General features: G+C 35.5%; 1 protein-coding gene across 1 annotated transcript in view; it reads left to right on the plus strand.

Annotated features, from left to right (window-relative positions):
• The window catches only part of LOC150100816 (replication factor C subunit 4), a 186340-nt gene that overhangs the window by 30393 nt on the left and 135860 nt on the right, over positions 1-20087 (plus strand). Inside the window, exon 2 of the mRNA XM_090401390.1 lies at positions 973-1103. Coding sequence (XP_090257516.1) covers positions 973-1103 — 131 coding nt within the window. The remainder of the gene's footprint in view (positions 1-972; positions 1104-20087) is intronic.

Genomic DNA, 20087 nt, shown 5'->3' on the forward strand with positions numbered 1-20087 from the left:
CCACGACCCCTCAACAGTATCCCAAAAACCGATATAAAAAAACTCATTCAACGAATTAATTGACAGTGCCAAAAGCTGTATCGAAGCTGAGGGAAAGTATATTGATTGAAATAAATGATTTGAATAATTATAATTATTCAAATATATTCCTGTGTATTATTTTCTATCAAAAGTTTGGTTTCTTTTTGGACAGAGGGTGTATATACCTCTTATTTGTTACTTATCCTTTACCAAATTGTTTTCTGATATCAGTTTATTAGATAACAACTGTGTCCTCAATTGCCAAGTAATTCTCTAAACAATTTCATGGTTACATAGTTTGTCATCAACTAATCCATTTCTCAAGTGACTCTCCCAAAATTTACATGGTTATGTGCATTGCTGAAAAATAAGCTTAATATTACTTTCACAACTTTCTTAGCACTTTATCTTGGCAGCATATCTTATCAGAATATCTACAGATAATAAACAAAGACCTCAAAAAGCAAGGAGCTTGTCAAGCATATAGCAAATCTCATACCTATACCATGTATTGAGAAATATGGGGTCTATGTCTGTGTGTCTCCTGTTTGCATAGTATTAGGTCCAGTTATGTGTTATATCATTAAAACAAAACCATCACTTTAAAATTAGAAATTCAAAATTGATGCGGAATTTTACTTCTAGACTCTCCCTCCCCACACACACACAATTATACTTTTGGACAAAAAAGTCATATTAATGTTAGAATGTGCTTGAGTATACAAATAAGAACAAATTGGCTGTCATTTTTATAGGCCTCTATGCAGAAAGTGTATTCATAGTTAACTTTCTTTTAATACTGTACCATAGAATTCTCTATTTTAACAGAATTTTTATCTTTTAAAAAAAGTGAAAATAAAAAAATTTTGAATTATGTATAATTGCCATTATAAACCAGAATGAGAATTTTTAGTTTGTAAATAATTAATGAAAATTACCTTTTTTGTGCAGATGGAGGCATTCTTAAAAGGAGTTAAATCTAGTACATCTTCTCCCAAATTAGTAAACAAAGATCTCACAAAGGAAGGAGCTCGCCAGACATCTAGCAAGCGGCAAACGCCTATACCATGGGTTGAGAAATAGTAAGTATGTTGCGTGTGTCTTTGTGTAGTATTAGTACAGGTCTGTAAGTAGTTTTTGTGTGAACTGAATTTTTGATAGAATGGGGCAGTTCTTTCAATTCTGTCTTTATAGATTGCTTATATCATAGTTGCATATATTCATGGGCCTTTTGGTAAGCACAAACATCCCCAATTTTTCAAGGAGGAGGGATTAAAAAAACTGACCTTGTCATTTAAGACCAACTAACTTAGGCTTATCATGTTGGAGGCTTAATGGAATGTATACAGCACTCAGAAAGGATCAACATAGGTTTAATACTTCATATATTTCGTCCTAGTCACTAGGACATCTTCGGGGATTACAAAAACAACTAATGTAACATGAACACAAATAACATACAATACTAAGCCCAACCACGTGGGTGACACTAAAGTCCTATCTAGGTGGAGCGCCCTCTAAGGGCGGTTGTAGGTGACCTGGAATGTAAGGTGGGATCTCTGGTGATGAGCGTTTCCCAAATCTTCGGAAGCTTAATGCAACCATATTTATTAAGATTTTGGTTGATTTTTGAGAGCTGCTGCTGCTTCTAAGAATAGTCTCTCTTTCTTGAATTTGCTGTGCTGGAGCATGATGGTTTTCTTCCAAGAGACACTGTGGGTGGTGTCCAAGACATGGTCAGCCAAGCCTGACCGACCATAGTTGTGTTTACAGATGTAAGACTTGTGTTCCTCCAGGCGGATGGATGCTGATCTGCCTGTCTGTCCAAAGTACGCCACCTTACAGGAACAGGGTACTTTGTAAACTCCAGGCAGAGAGAGAGAGAGAGGAGGGAGCTCATCTTTAGTAGAACGGATAAGGGTAGCAAGTTTGCAGTGGGGCTTATATGCTGTGTGTAAGTTGTACTTTTTTAGAATCTTGGCTATTTTTTCGGATGTGCCACAGATGTAGGGTATGATGATGGCATTTTTAAACTCTTGTTGATGAGAAGGATGGGGAATGGTGGAGGAACTGATTAGTTCCTCCAGTATCAAAAAAAAAAAAAAAAAAACAGTTCCTCCCCCATTCCTCGTCCTTCTTGTCAACAAGAGTTTAAAAATGCCATCACCATACCCTACATCTGTGGCACATCCAAAAAAATAGCCAAAATTCTAAAAAAGTACAACTTACACACAGCATATAAACCCCACTGCAAACTTGCTACCCTTATCCGTTCTACTAAAGATCAGCTCCCTCCTCTCTCTCTCTCTTTCTCTCTGCCTGGAGTTTACAAAGTACCCTGTTCCTGTAAGCTGGCGTACTTTGGACAGACAGGCAGATCAGCATCCATCTGCCTGGAGGGACACAAGTCTTACATCTTTAAACACAACTATTTTCAGTCAGGCTTGGCTGACCATGTCTTGGACACCACCCACAGGGTCTCTTGGAAGAAAACCACCAAGCTCCACCACAGCAAATTCAAGAAAGAGAGACTATTCTTAGAAGCAGCAGCAGCAGCTCTCAAAAATCAACCAAATCTTAATAAATACGGTTGCATTAAGCTTCCGAAGATTTGGGAAACACTCATCACCAAAGGTCCCACCTTACATTCCAGGCCACCTACAACCACCCTTAGAGGGGTGGTTGTAGGTGGCCTGGAATTGTCCTGTATTTGGTTTTCCAAAATCTGGCAATCCTAATCATTAATATAGTTTCAAAGTTGCATTTACCTTTTGGTTTTGGATAATTTAATTAGCAGTTATTTCATAAAAGTAAGCAGGTAATTCTTAGAATAAATGGATTCAACATGGACAGAATGTCACACAGTAGACTACTTAGACAAAAAAACATAATAATGATAAATTAAATAATTGAAAATAATTAAACCAAAAGCAAGAAGAAATAGAGGAAAATCCTTAAAGAGATGGCATAAGACTAGAACAAGATGCAAGGCCTATTACTGTGAAAGGAAGACGACGATGATGTAATAAAATTGTGAAACGTGATTTTAAAAATTTGAAAAAAAAATGCTTTGTGACTGCTAATAAATTTTACTTAGTGCTATTAATTTATTGTAAAATGATGTAAATAAATAAATAATAATAATAAAATTTAATTTTCATCATGTCTGTTATAAAATTTACTATGGTAAATTATTATTTACCTTCATAAAGTTTACCAGGTAGATTGAACTTAAAAAAAAATGGAACAGAAATGAAGAGTTTGTTTCTTGTTTATATTCCTTTTGCTTAACTATCAAAAATACTTGAAAAAATGAAAATTTAAAAGTTAGGTTATATTAATCCCCAGGAGATTAATCACGATAGGCAGTTAATGTTATAATTCATATTTGCTGTGACATTAAGTTAAAATGGTTTTCAAGGACAAATGATTAGCTCATTTGTCTCTGGTGGATAGCAAAAAAACCAACAACAACAACAAAAAAAAAAAAAACTGGATAGTATGTTGCAAAGTTTGAAGATGATGGGGAAATGGAACATTCTCAGTATCCTTGAAATTTTTTCTTAAATATCTGCTATCTGTGGAAATGAAACTATTCAGTTCATGAGCGTATGCAGAGATAGTGTTAAGCTATCATGATTTTGTTGATAATATTTAGCAGCATCAAAGATTTGATAGCATTGAGTTCTTGCTTATTCATAAAGTTGAGTTTGTAGAAGAAAGGTATGGACAGTGTTGGTAATGTTCTTATGTCACCATATTTCTGTGAAGAGTGATGTTCTGAATTCTCCTTTAGATGTTTGTTAAGGTAGGCTTACTGTATACTGATAGTACAAGGTGCTGCCAGGTGTTTGTATATGAAGAACATCCAGAAAAGTTTTAAACCAAATCAAAATTGAGCAGCTTTCAAGAGGTGAACTGTAAACTCAAATACTCAAACATTATTCTAGAAAAAATGAGTTTCAAAACAAGATCCAAATATTGGAGATTCATTTGCAAACCCTATAGAAAATATTGATTGATTTGGCCAGAGAGGTAATGGCAAGATTATCTGCAAGGATAGAAAAATCAGAAATCCATGATGGACTCAGGAATTTAAAGAGGCAATGAAGCGAAAAGGGATGCTTAAGGACCAAAGCTGTATAACTGAGACCTCCACATAGCCTTTAAAGGAATGCGGAGAACCGATCAGGGCTTCTGACCTAATGTCCAATCCTTACCTTCTTGTGGTACACTCTGTTGGGTATCTATTTGGATACTGAACGAACGAGGATGGGCTGGCAATTTGGAATTTAGCCGACCAAATTGTATTCTTATTGGTTAAACAACCAAAATAAAAAAATGATGGTACGACATGACAAAATTTCATGCCGGCTGTGGCGTCGCTGGGTTAAACAAGGCCCCCATTGTTTTCGCCAGGGAACCAGGGCGAACAGCGAAAAGTCAGCTACTGGAACAAATCTGAAAACAAACCCCAACTCAACATCACCAGAGTTAAAGATTGGTACTATCAACATAAGAAGCCTGAATGGCAAAGAAATGGAGCTAGCTGAGGAATTAGATAAGTACTAGATCGACATAATAGGGGTGACTGAAACAAAAAAGACAAAAACTGGTGATATCTTTCTGAGCAATATATACAAAATGTTATATTCAGGCAATGACAATCAAGGAAAAGAAGGAGTAGCCATAGTATTCAACACAAAATACGAGGCTAATCTTCTTGAATGGCAGTCAGTCTCAAGTAGAGTGATGTGGGCAAATATCAGAATAGGGAACTGGATAATGAGACTTATTTGTGCCTATGGTCCCACAGAAGGTTCTACTAAGGTAGAACTGGAGGATTTTTTTGAGGCTTTAGAAAAAGCAACTGACACAATGAAAAAGGAAAAGTTGGTCCTTGTTGGGGATCTAAATAGCAGAGTAGGAAATGATTGTGAGACATACAAAAAATATTTTGGGAAAATTTGGAGAAAAGAGCAAACCTAATAATAATGGCAAATATCTGTTGGATTTCTACTCAGGACATGGACTGGTTATTACTAACACCATGTTCAAACATAAAAATGTGCACAAATTCACATGGAGAGAAGAGGCTAGGAATAAGAAAGTCTCATTGACTGTTATTGTTGATAGTGATGTTTTCTCCCTGTTGCTGGACACCAGAGTGTACAGAGGATTTCAAATTGGAAGTGATCACTATTTACTCTTCTTCAGGATAAAATTGAATTTCATATTGAAAAGAATAACATGTAAGAAAGTTTTAAAGCGAATAAAAGTTGAGCAGATCTCAGATGTGAACTGCAGACTAAAATACACAAAGATAATTGAAGAAAAAATTAAAGAGTTTGAGAACAGGAATCAAACCTTGGAGATTCAGTGGCAAACTCTGAAGAAAACATTGATCGATTCTGCCAGAGAGGCATGTGGTGAGGTTGTCTGCAAGGATAAAAAAATCAGAACTCCCTGGTGGACACAGGAAGTTAAAGAGGCAGTGAAGAAAAAGAAGAAAGCATATCAAAAGTTCCTGTCAAATAAGTCAGCTGGTGCTCTTAGAGAATACAGACAAATACAAGAATGCTAAACACTGTGTAAAACTAGCTAAACAAAAGTCATGGGAGGATTTTGGCAACAACATAGAAAATAAATATCAAGAAGGTGGCAAAATATTCTGGAAGTTTTTGAAGAAGTTTAGGAATGGAGGAAAGAGTGCTGTAAAATTAATTAGAGATGATAAAGGTGGCATGAAAACGGGAGAAAAAGATATCCTTGAAGTATGCAGTAATTACTTTGAAAAACTGCTAAATGAAACAAGCAGTGATGACAGCACAGTGGTAAAAAAACACTGACCAGGCATGCAGTCAGGAATACATATCCATACTTGAAGTAGAAAAAGCCATCAAAGGCTTGAAATGTGGAAAGGTGCAGAAGTAGATGATATTCAACCAGAGGTGCTGAAATATTGTGGTATAAAAGTCTTACAGTGGCTGTACTGCATAGTTCAGAAAACCTGGACAGAGGGACGAATTCCCGATGATTGGAGTAGAGCTCTCATAGTACCCATATATAAAAAGGGAAATAAAACTGAATGTGAGAATTACAGAGGTATTTCCCTACTGAGTGTTTCTGGCAAGATCTGTGCAAGTATACTTGAGAAACGGTTGAGAAGAATTGTGGAAGAAAAGCTTGGTGAAGAACAAGCTGGATTCAGGCCAAATAGAGGCTGTCAGGATCTTTACGACAAATAGTCGAGAAAGCATGGGAATATAACAGAGATCTGTATTTAAGTTTTGTCGATTTGGAAAAGGCATATGACAAGGTGTCAAGAGAGAAGCTTTTCAATACGCTACAGTTGTATGGTGTCAATGGGGCATTATATCAAGCAGTACTTAGTCTTTATTTGAGTTGTACGTCAGCAGTTAGAATTGAAGGAAGTACAGGATGATGGTTTAATGTTAAATCTGGTGTGAGACATGGATGTACATTATCCCCTCTGTTATTCATTATCTATGTGGATCACTTTATGAAGGAAAGTGGTATTAAACATGATATCGAAATTGGAGATGTTAATGTCAGCTCTTTGCTTTATGCAGACGATGTTATACTTCTAAATTAATCCACTACAAGTCTGCAAGATTCTCTGACTAAATTGAATAGCTGTTGTAATAGATATGGTATGAAGGTCAGTAATAAAAAGACAAAGACAATGAAAATAGGCGGAATCATTGAAAATGTCAACTGTGTTATGAATGGAGAACCTGTGGAACAAGTAAAACATTTCAGCTACTTAGTCCCGATTTTTAGTGAAGATGGTAAATTAAATATGGAAATAGGCAACAGAATCAGCAAAGCTGGTATGGTGGGAAGTCAATTGAATAAATTCATATGGAATTAGAGAGAAATTAGTCGGAACGCTAAATTAGCTGTATACAAGACAGTGTTCAAACCAGTTTTAACTTATGGATCCGAGAGCTGGGTCAGAAGTAAAACACTTGACCAAAGACTAGAGACCGCAGATATGAGAGTCCTGAGAAAGATTAGAGGCGTGAACAGATGGCATCAATGGCAATATCATATTAAAAACGAGGATATTAGGAAAGAACTTGACATAGTCAGCATCCAGGAATGTGTTAGCAGAGCTAATCTCAGGTGGTATGGTCACTTAAACAGAATGGGCAAGGAAAGATTAGCAAAACAAGTGTTCTCTGCCAGGTTGGCTGGAAAATGACCCAGAGGAAGACCAAGATATAGGTGGATTGATACGGTACAAAGTGCCTTAGACGATAGAAATATAAGATCTGGTAATGTTAGAGTCTTGACAAGTAACAGACTGATTTGGAGGAAAATTGTAGATAGGAAGTTAGTAATGATGTAATTTTTTTCATGTAGTACTATCATATCCTGTACACCCCTTGAGGGTACATGGCAGGAATTTGATGATGATGAAGGGAAAAGAACCATATCAAAAGTACAAGCTGACTTACTTGCCAGAAATATTTGATGGCAAGTAAGTCAGCTTGTACTCAGAAAAATGTAAGAAAGGAATGCACTCTGTAAACCTAGCTAAACAAAACTCATGAGAAGTCTTTGATAAGGATGTAGAAAATGAATATCAGGAGAGTGGCAATATATTTCGGGGTGTATTGAAAAAGCTCAGAATGGAGGAAAGAGTCTTGTAAAAGGAATTAGAGATGATAATGGTGACACAGAAACTGAAGATAGATATTCTAGATATCTGGAGTAATTACTTTAAAAGGTTACTAAATGAATCAAGCAGTGACAGCATGGCTGTACAAAACAGTCAACAGGAATACATATGAATACCTGAAGTAGAAATTCAGATCTACCCCAATCATCTGGATTGAATTCCGGACGATTGAGGTAGAGCTCTCATAGTACCCATCTATAAAAAGGGAAATAAAACTAAATTTGAGAATTACATAATAATATCCCTAACAATATCCCTGTGTGTCAGGTAAGATTTATGGAAGCATACTTGAGATAATGCTAAGAAAAATTGTGGAAATGAAAGTTGTAAACAAATTGAGTTCAGATCTAGTAGAGGTATGACTTCAGTTTTCATTTTAAGACAAATTGATGAGAAATTCAGAAATATAACAAGGATCTATATTTAACTTTTGTAGATCTGGAAAAAGCATATGACAAGATGCCAAGAGAAAAACATTTTCAGAATGCTACAGTTATTTGCTGTAAATGGGATATTATGTCCAGCAATACATAGTCCATATTTTATTTTTTTATTATTATCTGAGACCTCCAGGGAGTCAAGGACTCATCAATGGAGGCTGTAAATTACCCAACCCAACTATCATACCCTTAAATTCATTTACACTAGATGCACTCACTACCCATAAGGGCAAATTATTCCACTCGCTCACTGCTCTCTGAGAGAAAAACTTGGCTCTTAACCCTTTCTTGACTGAGAACAACCTTAACTTCCATGGATGCCCCCGTGTTCTCTCCCCACCTTCCATATAATGAAAAATTTCATTATTTGAAATGCTATAACACCCATTCAAAAGTTTATAGACCTCTATCATATCACCACTCTTTCTCCTGTTAACCAGAGTCTGTAACCCACATACTCGCAATCTGTCCTCATAATCTAAATCCCATTATCCGGATATAATCTTTGTAACTCTTCTTTGCACCCTTTCCACAGCTTCTTTATCCCCTTCGAATATGGGAGACCAAATCTGCACACAGTAATCCAAGTATGGTCTTATCAAAGCCTTATAAAGAGGCAAAATTACTTCCTTATCTTTACATGTCAAGGTTTGCTTCAACATAGCATTCATCCTCTGAGTCGTATTTGCAACCTTTGCTATGTGACCTTTGAACTTTAAATTCTTATCCACCTATACACCAAGATCCCTTGCCTCTTCAGTTTCTTGTAGCATAACCCTGCTAATATAATATGCCGCTGGAACTAATCACGCCAAAGTGCATAACTTTACACTTACTAACCTTAAACTGACAGCCATTTTCGTTTGCCCAGATTTCCAGTCTATTCAAATCATTTTGTAATTGCTGAATATCAGATATCAGTAGCATCCCTGATTGCCCTGTCCATCTTCACATCATCAGCAAACAACTGCAAATCTGATGATACACCCTGCTTGATGTCATTAATGTATAGATTGAACAATAATGGCCCAAGGACTGAACCCTGAGGTACACCACTGGTTACCTTAAATCTGGCAAATTCACACCCACTGTATACCACTTTTTGATATCTGTCTGTCAACCATCCAAGTTGACAGACAGATCCAAGTCAATAGATTATATTCCAATCTCATATTTTCCAGTTTACACAACAGCCTATCGTGTGGTATTCTATCAAATGCCTTAGCAAAATTCAACATTATCACAGTGTATGCATTCCCTTTATCCAACTCATCTGTAACATTGTTATACAATGTGAGCAAATTGCTAAAACATGACCTTCCTTTAGTAAACCCATGCTGTTCCCTGCAGAGTATAGAATGCTTTATCTACCCATTTCTATATGCAAGTTCTTACCAACTTCTCTAAAATCTTCACTACCACCCCAGAGATGCTATAGGTCGGTAGTTAGGCACATCAGTTTTTGCACCACCCTTGTGCAATGGAACTGTCATACATTCCTTCCATTTCTGTGGTATCACTCCTGAGCTGAGACTCAAGTTATACAAATGTTTGATAGGCTTACCCAATTCAGCTGAACATTAACAAACGGTTAGATATTCCATCTGTCCCTGTTGACAAATTCTTATCCAGGTTATGCAAGAGCTCTTCAATCTCATTTTCATGAACCTCTAACTCTTCATCCAACGTAGCAGTAGAACCATGCACCATGCTACATACACCTGGTTGATATATCTTAGCAAAGTGAGCACTCATTAACTGAACAATCTCCTTAGCTCCAACACTCGTGTACCATCTGCATTCAATAAAGTTATTCTTCCACATTCATTCTTTCTTTTGCTTGAGGCATAACGATAAAATTCTTTTAGATTGCCTTTAGCTTGCATGGCCACTTTCTTTTCATACTCCATTTTAGCTTTTCTCACAATGCTCAACTTTTCTGGCCTGAGCTTTATATATTTCATAACTCCTCTCACTCTTATTCTCACGATATTCTTTTCACATCATCTTCTTCTTGTGGATCTCTAGCTTAATATGGCTGCACATCCATTTCACTCCCAACCTATTTATTCTTCGAACACTAGGGGATACATTGAGATACCACTGTAAAAGATTACTTTTTTTGTCAATTAGTATATCTCATGCTATTACTTTTACTTATTCTTCTTTTACTTTAATTTCTCTATATATCTTTACTTTCTCTTATCATTATATACTTGACTTTCTTTACTTCTCTATACTTTATTCTAACTAAATTTTAAATTCTATTTAAATTTAAATTCTATACTCTATTCTAAATAACCTTGGAAAATTTATTTAATGTTATGACTGCACCACCAAGATCCCCCCCCCCCTTTTAGGCATTGAATATAATTAAGATCACCTGCAATATCTCTCTAAATCTATCTCTGGCTTTATTGACAGTCGTGGCTAATCTTATTTAACTTTGCACACAGATTCACATTTATTTAGAAACTGCATTGGAATAAGGATCAGTGATACACATTCTTTAACATAACAAACATATTTATTAAACTAGGCCACATTAATACAGTTTCTTAAATGTATTGGCTTTTCAGAAAATTATAAGTTAAGAATTATAATCTCATGCAATATATACACATTAAAATACACAGCAATACTATCACATTCCAATCTATAAATCCATTCATTCTGCTGCTATGAATTATAATCTCATTTTTATGCATGCGCGCGTGCGTGCACACACACGCACTCTCACTCACACACTCTTGTTTATTTGTGTTCAGCAAATAAACATGTATGTTTATTTGCTGAACTGGCTCTTTCATCTATGTTTGCATTCTAGAACTAATCTGTTCAAGCAACAAGTTTACTTATCTAAATTTTTTCTACTATTCTTTAGCCTCTTAGTCTGGGACAAATCATCACAATTTAACTTTTATGTATATGTCCCGCTGAATATACATACTTCAAACAACAAGTATGCTATATCTAAATCACTACTAGTATTTCTTTAACCTCATAGTCTGTGACAAATTATCACAATTTAACTTTATATATGTCCCGCCGAATATATAAATACTTCAAGGTACTCACAGTTCTTCTCATGACACAATTATCTGAACTGGCTCTACTGGCTTCTTTTCCATCCTGGGCCTCATCATTCGTGCGGGTTTTCTTTTCATTGGCTCCGTTGTGTCATAGAAGATTTTTGGGGGATTGGATTATGTCTTACCGATACTGCTCTTCTGTCCTGGGCTTTTAACATTTGTGCAGGCTTCTTTCCTTTAGCTCCATCACATCTTGAAGTATTCCCAGAGCTTGATGCATATTATCTCGGTTCGACTTCTCCTTCGACATTTTCCTACTTCTCTTCGGACTTCCAAATGGACTCATGATGCTGGATTCCGAGACACTATGAGAGGAGACTGCTTTTCCTTCTGCATTTCTGCATGTGCTTACCAGCATACAGCTGCCGCACCACTGCATACTGCCTCCACCTGCTACATTTTCGATCTGCTGCGTCTGGATACCTGGATAAAGAGCTCCTTGGATACTTCTGGGTCCTTTCTTATACTCCCTCTTACACTCCCTGGAATAAGGGTTGAGAGCTTCGAGTACTCCTGCGCAAAAAGGGGGATATGACCTTCGAGTTGTTTGCTTTTGTTTCCCCCAGAACACACATGAACAATCTTATTCGCTATACATGGGATTTCCTTAGTTGTTTGTCACCTCTTGTTGCGCTGTCCTTGGGACACGCATTAGGTAAGCTTTGAACAATTGAAGGCACTTTACAATTTCCAAATAAGGCTTCTAAGCTCTTTCTTTCAAATTGAAACCACTAAAATGACTTCTGCTTTCTAAGGCATTGGCCTTGAAATACACAGCTTAATATTCCTGCCATTTCAATACATACTTGTATGGTTTTTCAAATCACAACAAAATTATAACTACAGTTAATATAACCCTTATATACAAAATTTGTAATAACAAAATTCCACAATCAGCATTAAAATTACCATCTCCTTCTATATACAATGTTTGTGACATCTGTGAAAATCGATGCAAAGTTAAGAAAAAAATTCCTACTGCATCGAATTTTGCATCACCTCATTCAAGCACTTTTTCAGATTCCCATGCATTGCTGACATTTTTTCCATTCAGTAACTGATACCATGGGACCAAAGATAGTGTTCTGCTAAGTTGATCATAATTTCCAGCTTTGTAATTCAGCATATAGCCTGATTTAATCGGAGCTTCAATACAAGTAGATACTTCCCAAGAAAGAACAGCATGATCACTGTCACCAATTGGTGGTAAAATAGCCATATTCTTGACAGATCCCTTCTGATGCTATGAGCAAATCCAACACTCTTTGACCTCGAGTTTCTTCTTTCACATGCTGCCTAAGAAAGTTATCTCGCAACAATTCAATAAATTCCTGTTCTTTCTGATCATGAGATTTCTCTTCTACCCAATCAATGTTTGGAAAATTAAAGTCACCCATAGTGATCATTTGCTTGGTACCCATAAGGTCATAAGGCATAAAATTTTCAGACCACCCACATATAGCGATAATAAATAGAAACTTTGAAAACGTCATCTGCATGAATGGAGTACCTATAGAACAAGAGTAAAACATTTCAGCTCTTTAGGTACCATTTTTAGAGAAGTTGGCAAATTAACTTTGGAAATAGACAACAGAATGAGCAAAGCCAGTATGGCAGGGAGCCAGTTGAATAAATTCATATGGAATAAGAGAGAGAGAAATTAGCAAAACTACCAAACTAGCAGTATACAAAAAAAGTGTTCAAACCAGTTTTAACTTATGGATTTGTGAGTTGGGTTAGAAATAAAACACTTGATCTAAGAATATTGGAGGCTATAGATATGAGAGACATGAGAAAGATGAAGGGAGTATGTAGTATCAATAGCACTATCATATTAAAAATGAGAATATTAGAAAAGAACTTAACATTGTCAGTATTCAGAGTTAACAGAGGTAATTTCAGGTAGTATGTTAAGTGTTTTATTTCTATCTGGATATTGATTATGGTAATTTCAGGTAGTATGGTCGCTTAAACAGAATGGAAGAAGGAAGTCGATCAACGTAAAGAGACTGCATCAATTTGTTTGTGTGTTGCATACACACTTGATGTATCCTTGCAGATGCATTTTACTGTTTTCACACTGAGTGTGAAGTAAACTTTTAACTTCATTATTTTTAGAATCCATAATTGATTCATGACCAAATAAAATTTATATATATATATATATTATAGATGACAATGCTGATCTATCAGAAAGTAATGACATTATTACCCAAAACCTTTTACTATACCACAGAACAGAAACAAGACAAAATCTCTGAAGAAACAAAACAGCTTATGAAGAAAGGAAGAGAAATGAAACAGTCACTTAACCTACAGAATAAAATCGAATACACTGAATTGTGCAAAACGATCAGAAAACACATCACAGAAGAAATAAGGAAATTCAATTGTAAATTCATACAACAAACAATTGAAAACAACTGTTGTCTCAAAAAAGCCAAACAGCAATTGATGAACAGCAACAAACAGATGGTTGCAGTCAAACTACAAGACAGGACCATCACCAGAAATAGATATGCTATAGCAAAAAGAGTTGAAGAATTTTACTCAATATTATATCAGGATGTTGAATTAAATGAACAAGAAGACGACTACGAGACAGCTGAAGTACTAGAGATTCTCCCAGAAGAAGTTATGTGGAGCATCCAAAGCTTGCAAAATGGGAGAGCTGCAGGTGAGGATGGCGGTTATAGCTGAACTTCTAAAAAAGGTGGAGAAATAATCTATAAACTCTTAGCAAAACTATTTTCTTTATGCCTGAAGAAAAATGATGTACCAACAACATGGAAGAAGGCCACCCTCATTCTGATACATAAAAAAGGTGAGATAGAAGACTTGACGAACTACCGACCTATCAGTTTACTATTGTTGGTTTACAAAGTGTTTACAAAAGTCTTAGCTTATAGACTTTGTGCGACTCTAGACCTAGCTATTTATCCACCTAGATACAGTGAGTGAGTGATACAGTGAGAAGTACCTTAGAAGACAAAAAAAAATAAGATCTGATAATATTGGAGTCTTAATAGATTAATTTGGAGGAAATTTGTTGATAAGTTAGTAATGACATAACTCTTTCATATAATATTATCATATCCTGTACTATCTGAGGCTACATGTCAAGAATTTGTTGATGATGGTTCTTGCTCATTACTTGTCTTGATACTTTATATTACTATAATCTCATTTGTTTGACCTACAAATCTTGCACCATACCAGAACCTGCTATTGAAAGAAAATTTAAAGAGGCATGTGAAACACTCATAAAACAACTCAGTTTAAACAGAAATAACAGGCTAAAAATCTTCAAGTTTTGGAGAACATGTATACAACTTTGACAACATCGTATATCTTCCTAGAGTATCTCACTACAGGTGACACTGATCTCCACAACAAAAAATGAAAAAAAAAATTAACATCAGATGAAAGGCAATTTAAAGTAAAATTAAAAAACCAGGAGATCCTGGGACTTTTTTTTATAAAAAGGACTCTAGGCTAAATAACATAGGCAACCAAAGAATGATTACACTAATATAAAGTATCAAGATTAAAAGCAATGTACTAGAATCGGATGTCATAAATAAGGAAATTTTGATTGTCCGATGTAATTAATTATTAATCTTCTATTTTTTTTATTAATTTTAATTAAATTTTTGTGTGTGTGTGTGTGTGTGTGTGTGTGTGTGTGTGTGTGTGTGTGTGTGTGTGTGTGTGTGTGTGTGTATTTTTTTTTTTTCTCCACAAGAGGTCAGGCTAGATGGTTCAAGTACTTTTAGAAGGGATGTATTTTATTATGGTATGTTGCTAGCTGCTGTAATGTCATGAATATAAAGATTTATCTCTTCTTGAAGATGTAAAAGTCGGAACAGAATTTATTATTTATCTCAAACAGTAGATAAAATAAAAATAAGTCAAAATTAGTTTGAATATTGTCTTGTGTATAGCTACTTTAGTGTTTTGACTAATTTCTCTGTTATTCCATAAAAAATTATTCAGTTGACTTCCTACCATTTCAACTTTGCTAACCCTGTTATCTTTCCATATTTAGTTTCTTGTCTTCACTTAAAATTATGTCTGATTGATGAAATGTTTTATTTATTCTAGTATGCAACTTCTGTTTTTAGTGTCATTGCCTATTTTCATAGTCTATCTTTTTAATGCTGGTTTTCATACTAAATTTGTTACAGCAGAACCTCCATTACTGAGTCACTATTGACATTGCCCTCTAATCGGAAAGACGTGTTCGAATCCTGTCATCTAGGGTGCAAAGAATCTTCATCAGGTTTTCAGCTGAAGCTGATTTAGTCAATCTCATATAGAGGTGGAAGGATTTCTTCTCCTGGAAGCTCTGATTTTTCATAGCCATAATACACTATTGATAGGATTAACTGCCCTATCAGTGCATTAATTTGGTTTCAAAGAGGATAAAGTTACTTGGCTGTGACTCACTATTGATCCTAATACATGTGAAAAATGGGATTTATTATAGGATATTTAATTTAATGTGGTCTATATAGGTGATGGTTAACAGTATAGGCAATGCACACTTTTGTCTTTCACCTGATTTTACATCAAACCATCTTTCTGTACTTCTTTCATTTCTAATTGCTGACTTACAATTCAAATATGTATTATGTAGAGCTCATTATAATATCCTATTTTCACCATATAATTAAATATAATAATTTTGAACAGCTTTTCTCTTAGTACATTGTCTATTTATCTTTATATTGTCTATTAGTACATTGATGATCGCCTAATACATGTGTGTGTCACACGGTTATTAGCACTCCTGAAGGATAAGTAATTTTTTCATATTTTAGTTTATAATATTAGGTTACCTTATTGTAGTTTTTGTTTTAAACAAGTGTGTGATTGACTAAGTTATTTAGTTGTAAGTAAACCTTGTATTTATTTTTTTTTTAAATATGATATTGTTGGTATGGCACCAATGTGTATTAATGCACCATTTGTGGCAAAGACCACATTGTCAAGTGATTTGAATTTGCATGATTTTTGTGCAGTGTGTGTGTGATTTTTGTGCAGTGTGTGTGTAAGAGAGAGATTAATACATTGCAAAAATTAAAGGATATGTGGAAGAAAATTGTAACAGGAGAGAGAAAGAGAGAGTGCATATTAAATCTCATGATAAGAATGAAGAGGAATTTATTGAATTGTTGCAAGATAACTTTTTCACACAACATGTGAAAGACGAAGAACTCAAAGAATGTTAGATTTGTTCATAGCGTCAGGATGGGTTTCTGTTAAGAATATGATTATTTTACCACCAGTTGGTGATAGTAATCATGCCGTGCTGCTTTCTTGGGAAGTATCTAATTATATTGATGCTCCTATTAGAACAGGTTACATGCTGAACTACAAAGCTGGAAATTATGATCAACTTAGGAGAATATCTTTGATCCAATGGTATCAGTTACTGAATGGGGAGAATGTCTGCAATGCATAGAAATCTTGGGAAAAGTGCTTAAATGAGGTGGTATATGAATGTGTCTTTAGTGTTCAAAGAATAAATAGATTGGGAGTGAAATGGATGTGCAACCTTATTAAGCAAGAGATTCACAAGAAGATGATGTGGAAAGAATAGAGAGGAGTTATGAAATATTTGTTCATCCCAAAAGTAATGTCGTTTTTTATATTGTACTTGTTCAAGCATGTCTCAGCTGTTTAAATATGAATTTTTAAAGTTTTAGAAGTATTGCTAAGTGAGGCGGCCTAAGGAATTTCACCTTGCAAGAACATCATGCATAAGTTATTGTTTTAAATTACCCTTTATTACTATGGAGGTCACTGAAGAGCACATCATGCTTTATGAGTTCAAAAATGCTAGCATCAACAGTGTTGCTAACACTGTAAAAAATGTCAAGAAGTGTATGGCAATAGTGTTTTGAATGTGCGAAAGTGCCAGCGATGGTTCCAAAAATTTCAACAAGGGGACTAGCTTGAAAGACTCACCTCGCTCTGGGTGCCAGTCTCCCTCAATAATGATATGCTGGAAGCTGCTATTGCAAGAAATGGCAATGCAACTGTTGAAGATTTAGCAAAAGATCTTAATTCATTGTCATCAACCATCCATCACCATTTACAAGAACTTGGAATAGTGTCTAAGTTCAGCAAGTGGTTTCCCTCACAAACCAACAATCTAAGAGTGCATCAATATCTGTTACTGTTCATTCTCAACAAGTTCAATCTCTGTTTTTGAGTCATGTAGTCACCAGTGATGAAAAGTGGATACTTTACAAGAATATTAAGTGCCGAAAGCAGTGTTTTCATTCAGGGGAACAGGCTAAGCCTCATCCAAAACAAGGCCTTAACCCTCAGAAGGTTTTGTTGAGCGTTTGGTTGGATATGCCTGGTATTATGCACTTTGAACTCTTGCCACAAAACCAAACAATCACAGCTGAAGTAGACTGTGAATAACTCGATTGACTGAATGAAAAACTAAAAGAAAAAAAGATGTTCTCGGGTCATTCGATAGGGTGTTGTTTTCGCTATGACAATACTTCATAGTGCAAGAATCACCCATACCAAGATTGAGGAACTCAGCTGGGAAAAGCTTCCACATCCTCTGTATTCTCGTGATCTTGCACCTTCAGATTACCACTTATTTCAAAGTTTGCAACATTTCATTAATGAAAAACAATACGATACATTAGAGGCACTGAAATTGAGCCTATGTAACTTCTTTGCCTCCAAACTTCCTGGATTGTACAGAAACGGCATTATGAAGTTTCACAACATTGGAAGAGAGTTATTGATTCAAATGGAGAATATATATACTTGATTAAATTAGCAAGTGATTTATCTTTTATATCCTTTCAAAACTTAATGCTAAAAATGACATTACTTTTAAGATGACCTGATATATAAAATGCAGGCCAGAAAAGTAATGAACATTGTGTGGAAAGCTAAATTGTAGTAATTTAGTAATTGTAGTAGTGGTACTCCTGTGTCAGAAGCTGATGAGATTGTTCAGTTAACGAGTGTTTGCTTTGCTAAGATATATCAACCAGGTGTATGTAACATGTGCTCAGTGCTACTGCTACATTGGATTGAAGAGTTAAAGTGCATGAAAATGAGGTTGAAGAGCTGTTGCATAACCTGGATAAGAATTTGTCAATAGGGACAGATGGAATACCAGCACATTTGCTAAAGGAATGTTCAAGCCAAATTGGTTAGGCCTTTCACATGCTTGTATAACTTGAGTCTCAGTTTAGGAATGATACCACAGGAATGGAAGGAATATATGATAGTTCCATTGTACAAGGGTGGTGCAAAAACTGATGTGTGTAACTACCGACCTATCAGTATCTCTGGTGTGGTAGTGAAGATTTTAAAGAAGTTGTTAAGAACTCGCATACAGAAATGGGTAGACAAACATGCTATGCTCTGCAAGGAACAGCACAGGTTTACTAAAGGAAGGTCATGTTTTAGCAATTTGTTCATATTTTATAACAATGTCACATCTGAGTTGGATAAAGGGAATGGATATGCTATGATAATATTAGATTTTGCTAAGGCATTCGATAAGATACTGCACAAAAGGCTGTTGCATAAACTGGAGAATATGGGATTGGAATATAAACTGTTGACTTGAATCAGTGGATGATTGGCACACAGATATTAGAAAGTGGTGTATAGTGGGTGTGAATCTGTTAGATTTAAGGTGACCAGTGGTGTACCTCAGGGTTCAGTCCTTGGGTCCATTATTGTTCAGTCTATACATTAATGACATTAGGAAGGGTCTAACATGAGATGTGCAATTGTTTCTCGATGATGCAAAGATATGCAGGGCAATCAAGGATGCTACTGATATCTAGCACTTACAAAATGATTTGAATAGACCTGAATTTGGACAAGTGAAAATGGCTGTCAGTTTAATGTTAGTAAGTGTAAAGTTATGTATTTTGGCATAAGGAGATTTCCAGCAGAATATTATATTAGCAGAGTTATGCTACAAGAAATTGATGAGGCTAGGGATCTTGGCATGATGGTAGATAGAAATTTGAAGTTCAAAGGTCACAAATGTTGAAGCGAACCTTGAAATGTCAGGATAAGAAAGTTATTTTGCCTCTTTATAAGACCTTGATATGACTTCACCTGGATTATTGTGTGCAAATTTGGTCTCCCTAGTTCCATAGGGATGAAGAAGTTGCGTGAAGAATAGTACAAAGAAGAGTTACAAAGATTATATCTCGATTATGGGATTTAGATTATGAGGACAGGTTGCAAGTATTTGGATTACAGACTAGTTAACAGGAGAAAGAGGAGTGATATAATAGCGGTGTATAAATGGGTGTTTGTTTGATGATATCGTCTGACGAAATTTTTCATTTTATATAGAAGGTGGGGAGAGAAACACTGGAGCATGCATGGAAGTTAAGTTTGTTCCAAGTCAAGAAAGGGATAAGAGCTAGGTTTTTCTCTTACAGAGCAGTGAGTAAGTGGAATAGTTTGCCTTTAGGGGTAGTGAGTGCATCTAGTATGAATGAATTTAAGGAAAGGTATGACAGCTGATTTGGGTGATTTATAGCTTTTCTCGATGAGTCCTTGACTCCCTGAAGGTGTCAAATAATAATAAATGTTCAAAAGTGAGTGCCTATTACTTGATGAGAATGGAGCAGATGTTAGCAGAGTGGACAGTATTGATTGTAGGATGGAAAATATTGGAATTAATGTTGAACGTTTGGCCATGGAAATAGAGGAGAATGAGCTCGACATCAGTAAAGAAATAGCATCCTTCATAGGACAAAGAGAAAAATTGAAAAATTGCAGAAGCACCAAGAGATTAGCAGGGCTAAGAAGAGA

The sequence above is a fragment of the Typopeltis vanoorti genome, chromosome 12 (assembly GCF_054136105.1).
Source record: "Typopeltis vanoorti isolate ZY-2024b chromosome 12, IOZ_Tvanoo_1.0, whole genome shotgun sequence".
Lineage (NCBI taxonomy): Eukaryota > Metazoa > Arthropoda > Arachnida > Uropygi > Thelyphonidae > Typopeltis > Typopeltis vanoorti.